The sequence below is a fragment of the Octodon degus genome, unplaced genomic scaffold, assembly GCF_000260255.1.
Source record: "Octodon degus isolate 3935 unplaced genomic scaffold, OctDeg1.0 scaffold00112, whole genome shotgun sequence".
In the NCBI taxonomy this organism is placed as follows: domain Eukaryota; kingdom Metazoa; phylum Chordata; class Mammalia; order Rodentia; family Octodontidae; genus Octodon; species Octodon degus.
In genome coordinates this window covers 4,860,261-4,867,076 of record NW_004524688.1, presented here as the reverse complement: position 1 = coordinate 4,867,076, position 6,816 = coordinate 4,860,261, and the positions used below count along the sequence as shown (strand labels likewise).

General features: G+C 50.1%; 1 protein-coding gene across 1 annotated transcript in view; it reads left to right on the top strand.

The window, feature by feature from the left end:
* The first annotated feature begins 1,122 nt into the window (after positions 1-1,122).
* Igf2r (insulin like growth factor 2 receptor) overlaps positions 1,123-6,816 on the top strand; it is a 115,739-nt gene continuing 110,045 nt past the window's right edge. The window contains exon 1 of the mRNA XM_023699344.1: positions 1,123-1,465. Within this exon, the coding sequence (XP_023555112.1) occupies positions 1,314-1,465 (152 nt within the window). The 5' untranslated portion in view covers positions 1,123-1,313. The remainder of the gene's footprint in view (positions 1,466-6,816) is intronic.

Sequence of the window (6,816 nt, the reverse complement as noted above, 5' to 3'; positions counted from 1 at the left end):
ATGAACACCTTCTTGATATAGCAGATATCTGGGCTCTCACCTGGAGCCATTAGAGCTGTATAACTCTTGCAGAACAGCACATCGGTTATGTCACAGGTTCTGGGACTGTCTGGACTGGGGTGAATCTCTCTGCCTCTTTTACTTATTAGCTGTGTGATCACCTTGTTACTTAATTCCACCATGTCTCAGTTGCATCATCTGTAAATGGGTGAAATAAATGAACCTCTCTTAAAGGTCTGTTAACGATTAAACAAGTCAAAGGAAAGTGCCAGAACGCTACGGGGTGCTTGATCACTTGCTCAACAAGTGCCCAAATAGTTCAATTCCAATTTTGCCGCATCTCAGAACGTCCTCAGTTCATCAATAACAAGGCTCACACTCCATAGATTTGTGGAGACTCATGCCAAAGTGCTCATTGCCGTGTGTGGTGTGGAATAAGCACTAAAAAGATTAGTCGTCATGGTAATTTGACAATATTTTGCAGTGCTATGGATGAACTCGGCCTCCTTTAGAGTAGGCAAAAGGAGGTATGCCACGGAGCTATGCCACCAGCCCGGTGTCTTTATTCACTGAAAAGGAAGTAAGTTCTCGACAGGGGGGTCCTTTCAGTTTGTCCTCTTGTAAGGTGCCCGGTTTACAGCCAGTCACACAGTGTGGGCTCCACCCTAGTAGAATCAAGGAAGCTTTGTTGGGTGACACTTGCTCAAGAGTCACACTTCTAACCATGCCCACGCTGCTGGCGCCGCAGAAGCCCACGCTTAGGAAATCCTGTCCCCACAAACGGTTGCGTGAGGTCTTCGGAGGCGCAGGTTGAAAATCTCTACGGGGGTGTTTAGGCAATCTGTGTTCTGACCTCGCGTGGATCCGCACCAACGCGGACGCGCTAGGAATTTTCCGTGCGGGCTGATGGAAGCTGGGCACGGCTGCGCACGGCGCAAATAGGAGAGGCAGGCAGGTACACAGAAGCTTCGGAAACCACCTGGCGCCGCGCCCCTCCCGCGCAGCTTCCTGTCCAGCCCGGGCGCTGCTCACGTGACCCGGACCTGGGCGGAGCCCCGCGCGCCACGATCACCTGAACAAGACAGTCACGTGAGCTGGGGGCGGGACGGGGCGGCGCCAGCGGCAGTCACGTGACGCCATTCGGGGGGCGCAGCCGAGCTCGGCCAAGCCGAGCTACCTCCTCTCCGCTCCTTCTGGTGTCTTGCTTCTCAAGCTCCACCTCTGACCCCGTCCAGGAGCGTGGCCCAGCGCACCCGCCGTCTCCAGCGCCCTGTCCGCTTCTAGCCCCGACCTCCGCAGCCCCAGTCTAAGCGATGGGGGCCGCCGCCGGCCGGGGCGCCCACCTGGGGCCCGCACCCGACGGCCGCCCGCCGCGCTCGCTGCTGCTGCTGCTGCAGCTTCTGTTGCTCGCTGCGCTCCCGGGGACCGCTCAGGCCCAGGCCGTGGAGTTCGCAGGGCTGTGCAGGTGGGCCCGCCGGGACGCCGGCTCCGCTCGTGGGGTTCTGGGCGCGCAGCCGGGGCGGGTTGGGGGCTGGGAGCGCTGGCGGAGGGTCTGGGTCTGCGGCCGCCTCTGGTTCACGCTGCGGTCCGCCCCGCCCCCGAGGGAAAGTTGCCTGCGTGGTGGCTCGGGAGGGACCCGAGGGTCCGGTGTGCCGTGAATGGGGGGCGCTGGCCTGGGAAGCCCTGTAACCGGCCACTTGTGGCTGTCACTGGAGTCGGGGGCTTTGTGTGCGAGCGCCACCCCCAGACGTGTGTGAACCAGGACCCTGCGGCCAGCCTCACGCCCAGTGTCCCTCTCGCAGCGGTGCGGCTGGGAAGTTCTAGGAGGCAGGAACTCAGCCTTGCTTTTGTTCTGCCGCACGTTTTCATCGGAGTCCCACCGGTGGAGCTCTGGCGTGGCCCCCCAGGGTGGACAGGCTCTGCGCGAATGGCTTCGTTTCGTTTGCTGAATGATGTCCTCCGTGTCGGTTTCCATTTTTTCTTCAAAGTAGGTTTTCCGCAGTAGGTGCCTTAGTTTCCATTTTTCGGTTGGGGGGGTCTCAGTGCTAGTCATCTTGTATTGGCTTTCTAGATTTACCCTTCACTTCTCCAGCCAACTTCCTGTCTAGTGACCACATGATGTCATTGTCTCCTGGGTGGATTATTCTAGTGGAGTCTTCTGTTCTAGGAACCTAGATTGTGTAATCGCTGGTCCCGTGGGAGTTGGTTGGTGTTTGACAGGGACCAGGAGTCACAGGCCAGCCAGCTTCCATGTCCAGGAACTTTTGAATAATCTCCTGGACTGTTTAGGATAATGGGAAACCCAGTTTTTTTTTTTTTTTTTAAACATAATTTTGAAACTTTGGTAACAAAAAAATGGATTAAAGAGTTCTGAACAGTCCCCTGTTGCACTTGTATGTGACTTTTCAAAATGAACCTTAAGCTGAACTGCAAATTGATAGAGTGGTTTATAGGATTCTTGTTCTCCCCTCCTATGAGAGATCGTTTATTACGCCTCGAGTTCAGAATTTGCAGAAATTATTGTTCTAAGGTGTTTGATGATGACCTGAATAGAAATCCTGTGGAAAGACTTATCCATATTCCTTTTTTTTTTTTTTCTGTTTAGTAAATAGACTCACGAAATAGTTAAGATTGGCCGTCAGCTCACTGTGTGGCCCAGGCTGGACTCAAACTCCTGGTAACTCTCTTCTCTACCCTTCCAGTAGTGCTGGGACTACAGGTGTGCACACCACACCTGGCTCTTTCCTTGTTTTGGAATGGAGTGACTGGCAGGAGAGAGTTTGGTGCGCTGTAGTTTATAGACCTAATGGCTGCCCAAGACCCATTGTTGTTCTGGTAACTTCATGATGTGGAGGAAGGGCAGCAACATAAACAAGGTCATTCCAAGAGGCATTTAAAGCAGGAAGGTTTGGATAAAAATGGCTGCCTTCACCAAGGACATCCATAGAAAATTGGTTCAGCTGGACTACTGGTGTTGAAGCTGGTTGGAATTTGTTTTGTAATAATTAAGGGTCGGATTCAGGGGCCCTCACCAGTGCATTAGGTTAGTCGTCACAGTGTCTTAAACTTGTGGTCATCTGATTTCCAGGTGGGGCAAGTCCCTGTCTAGGAAGAAAGGCTTTGAGGTTTACATACTTTGGCCACTGTGGCGTGTGGGCGTGATTTAGACAGTGTCTGAGAGGGTTCAGAGGGTGATACGCATTGTTAGTGCCTTCTAGTCTTTGACTGTTTTTAAAGTTGTTACGTTTAATTTTTCTGTCACATTTCCTCTGGACAGTTAGTCTCCCAGTCCTATTATTATTATTATTATTATTATTATTATTTAAAGTCTTTATTTGGTACGGGGTCTTGCTATGCAGCTCGAACTTGTAGTGATCCTCTTGTCTCAGCCTCCCCAGTGCTGGGATTACAGATGTGCACCGCCATGCCCAGTTTTGGAGGCTGGCACACATGCAGTACTGGGGATTGAACCCGGGTCCTTGCGCTTGCCAGGTAGGCGCTTATACCACCAGGCTATCTCCCCAGCCCTCCTAGTGTATTTAGTAGACTTGCAGTGATTCTCCTGATTTCAGCCTTCCAAGAGCTGGGTTTTCACGAGCACACCACCACTTCCAGTCTCAAATCACTTTTTTTTTGGTATCTTAAGGAAGGGTCTACAGGGTGTTCAGAGTCTCACTGCTAGATGGACTTGTAGTGATCTGCCTGTTCACAGCCTCCCAAGTGCTGGGATTATAGGCGCGTGCCACCACGCCCAGTCTCAATTGCTGTCTCAGCTCACCCCAGGGGCAGGGCCAGCACTGCAAGCCTGTGTATAGAACCCTGATCCCTGCTCCTGCAGGCGCTTTAATCCAATTTGGCTGACTCGTGCCTTTTCTTTCTTTCTTTCTTTCTTTCTTTCTTTCTTTCTTTCTTTCTTTCTTGTCTTTTTGAGGCAAGGTCTCACTATGTAGTTTAGGCTGGCCTTAAGCTCACTTTGTTGACCAGGCTGGTCTCAAACTGGCAAGGATCCTCCTGCGTGCAAGGATTACAGGTGTGTGCCACCACACTTGGCCTACCCAGTCCCTTTAGAAGTAGGTTTTACACACCTTTCCCTTGATTTGTAGTTGTATGTGGAAACTTGTTTAGATTTATTTGGTCTCTAAACTCGTTACCTTCTAGGGCTGGTGAGATGGCTCAGTGGTCTAAAGCACCTACTTAGAACAAGCTAAGCCAAGCAAAAAGCACAGGGACCTCGGTTCAATCCCCCAGCACCACATGCCAGCCAGCCCCGCCCCCTGGTGGGCTGAGCTGGCCACACACACACTAAATAAATAAATTAATTAAAAAAAAAAAACTCGTTACCTTCTAAAGGCTATTTTTTTTTTTAATGTATTTGGTTGTGGCAGGGTCTTACCATGCAGCTCCAACTTGTGATCTTCCTGCTTTCAGCTCCCTGCTGCTGGGATTACAGGCCTGTGCCACCACACCTGGATCCTGGCTGACTCAATCTGCCCTGGGGTTGGGGCTCTGTCCCTGGTCTTGCCTAAGCAGGTGCTTTAGTCTGCTGAGCTATCTTGTGGGCCTCCGGCTTTTTTTTTTTTTTTTTTTTTTGGTGGTATCAGGGATCAAATTTAGGACCTTATGCTTGCCAGGCAAGCACTTATTCCACTGAGCTATCTCCCTGGCTCCCTAAAGCTAGGGCTTTTAAGAAAAATAATTAACTTATTGGTACATTTTAGGTTTACATAATCATCACATTCATTATGGGGAATTCTTTTTTCCTCCCATTCTCTACCCTTTCTTTAATCCCTGTTTTTGCTATTTTATTTTATTTTTTATTTATTTATTTTTTTGGTGGAACCGGGGATTGAACTCAGGTCCTTGCGCTTGCCAGGGAAGTGCTTATTCCACTGAGCCATCTCCCTGGCCCCCAACCATCTCCCCGGCCCCCTGTTTTTGCTATTTAAAAAAAAACTTTGTTTCCATTTTTTCCTTTTCTAGATTTTTATTTTCCTCCTCCCCTCTCCCTAGTTCCCCTTTCTGTTTGAACATTTCTTCCTATTTCAGAATATCTGTTACACATTTTTGGCCCTTATGTATTTACACCTTTGGTTTCTCACACTAGAGAAAATATGCAGTATATATGTATATGTATCCAATTTATTTCACTGAAGAGCATGTTTTCAAGGTACATCCATTTACCTAGAAATGTCTTCAAGCTTATCCTTCTTTATGGCAGAGTAGTACTCGTTTAGAAAAGAACATCTGTATTCATTCACTGGTTGATGAGCATTTGGGCTGTTTCCAAGCTTTAGCTATTACAGACTGCCATTGTACACAGGGGTGTGCATATGTGCCTGTCGTTTGATGCTACTAATTCTTTTGGGAAGATGCCAAGAAGGAGAATAGCTGGGTCCAGTGGGACATCTAGCTCTAGTTTTTTGAGGCATCTCCATGTGGCTCTCCACGGCGGTTGCAGCAGCCTGCACTCCCACCAGCAGTGGCAAAGGGTTCCTCTTTCCTCACAGCAAGCCTGGGCCTTCTGCACTGAAGATGAGCATTTGCTCTAGCACTGAGCTGCACTCTGAGTGCTTGTGTTCCTGTTTTAAATCACTCTCGTCTTAAATGCTTAAGGCATTGAGGATGTGGGAAATAATCTGTGTACTGTTATGAGATAAAGTGCCTTAAAGATTCCTTAACTCTTGCACATACTTGAGTAATGGGATGTGAGCTATTTGTTTAAAAAACCCAGGATGAACAGTTTCTCTGGGCATCCCAAAGCTGGCTTCTTGAGGCTGCCTCTTCATTGTCCCTGGCTCATTGGCAAAATGTGAATAACTCGCCTTGGTCTCTGGTATGAGACAGACGCTTACAAAATCTTACAGTTGTTACTGTTTTTGTCACTTGGTCACAAGGCAGTTTCTTACCTAGAGGGGGATCACAAGCTGGCTGTTTTTTTTTTTTTTTTGTGGGACCAGGAATTGAACTCAGGACCCTGTGCTTGCCAGGCAAGTGCTTATTCTACTGAGCTATCTCCTCGGCGCCCAAAGCTGGCTATTCAAAATGAGGAATACTCTTTTCCCCATGTTGGAAACCATCTTGGTTATGGTTTGGGGTACTGGGAAGTCCCTGGGACCTGCTAGCACCCAGACTCTGTGCAGCTTCCTGAGAGCCCCAGGTGGAAAAGAGTTTGTCTGGAAAAGATGCAGTTGTTGTCTTTTGGGGGAAACAGCTTCCCCCTCCCTAGCCCAGTTCTCTAGAATTGAGGCTATTTTTCATCTACAGTACCTTAGGACCCAGGAAAGCAGTTTGGGGCTGCTGCTAGGGTGTCGAGTACTGGTAGGGCCCTCATGTTTTGACAAAGCTTTGGGGCGAGCTTGGGCTCTGACCACTCCTGGAGTAGGGGTGCAGTATCGGAGACAGCATTCAGGGCCTCTGTGCACCCGGGAGGCGGCTGCTGTGACATGGCCTTGGCCAGCAGGCGGGATGAGGCAGGTCCTCCAAGTGTGCCTGGCTCGCAGCAGCATGTCAAGGGCTGTTCTTTACTTGGCAGTGTTTTAAGTGTCAAGAGGATTGCTGTGCTAGGCGAGCCCAGTACTGTGGAAAAACTTTCCCCCAGCAGTTTCTTGGGAGAGAGTGTGTGTGCTGAACTGTTAGGAAGGACTTGTTTGCTAAGCCACTGGCCAGTGTGGTGCGTGTTGGGTGGAGTCGGGGCGGGGGGTGGCTGAAGGTCAGTGGCACAGAACCGCTGGGAACAAGAGGCGCTTGGGTGCGGTGGCAGAGGCCAGGCCATGCAGACCCCGAGCTAACCGATGCTCTCAGCTGGTCAGTGCCTTC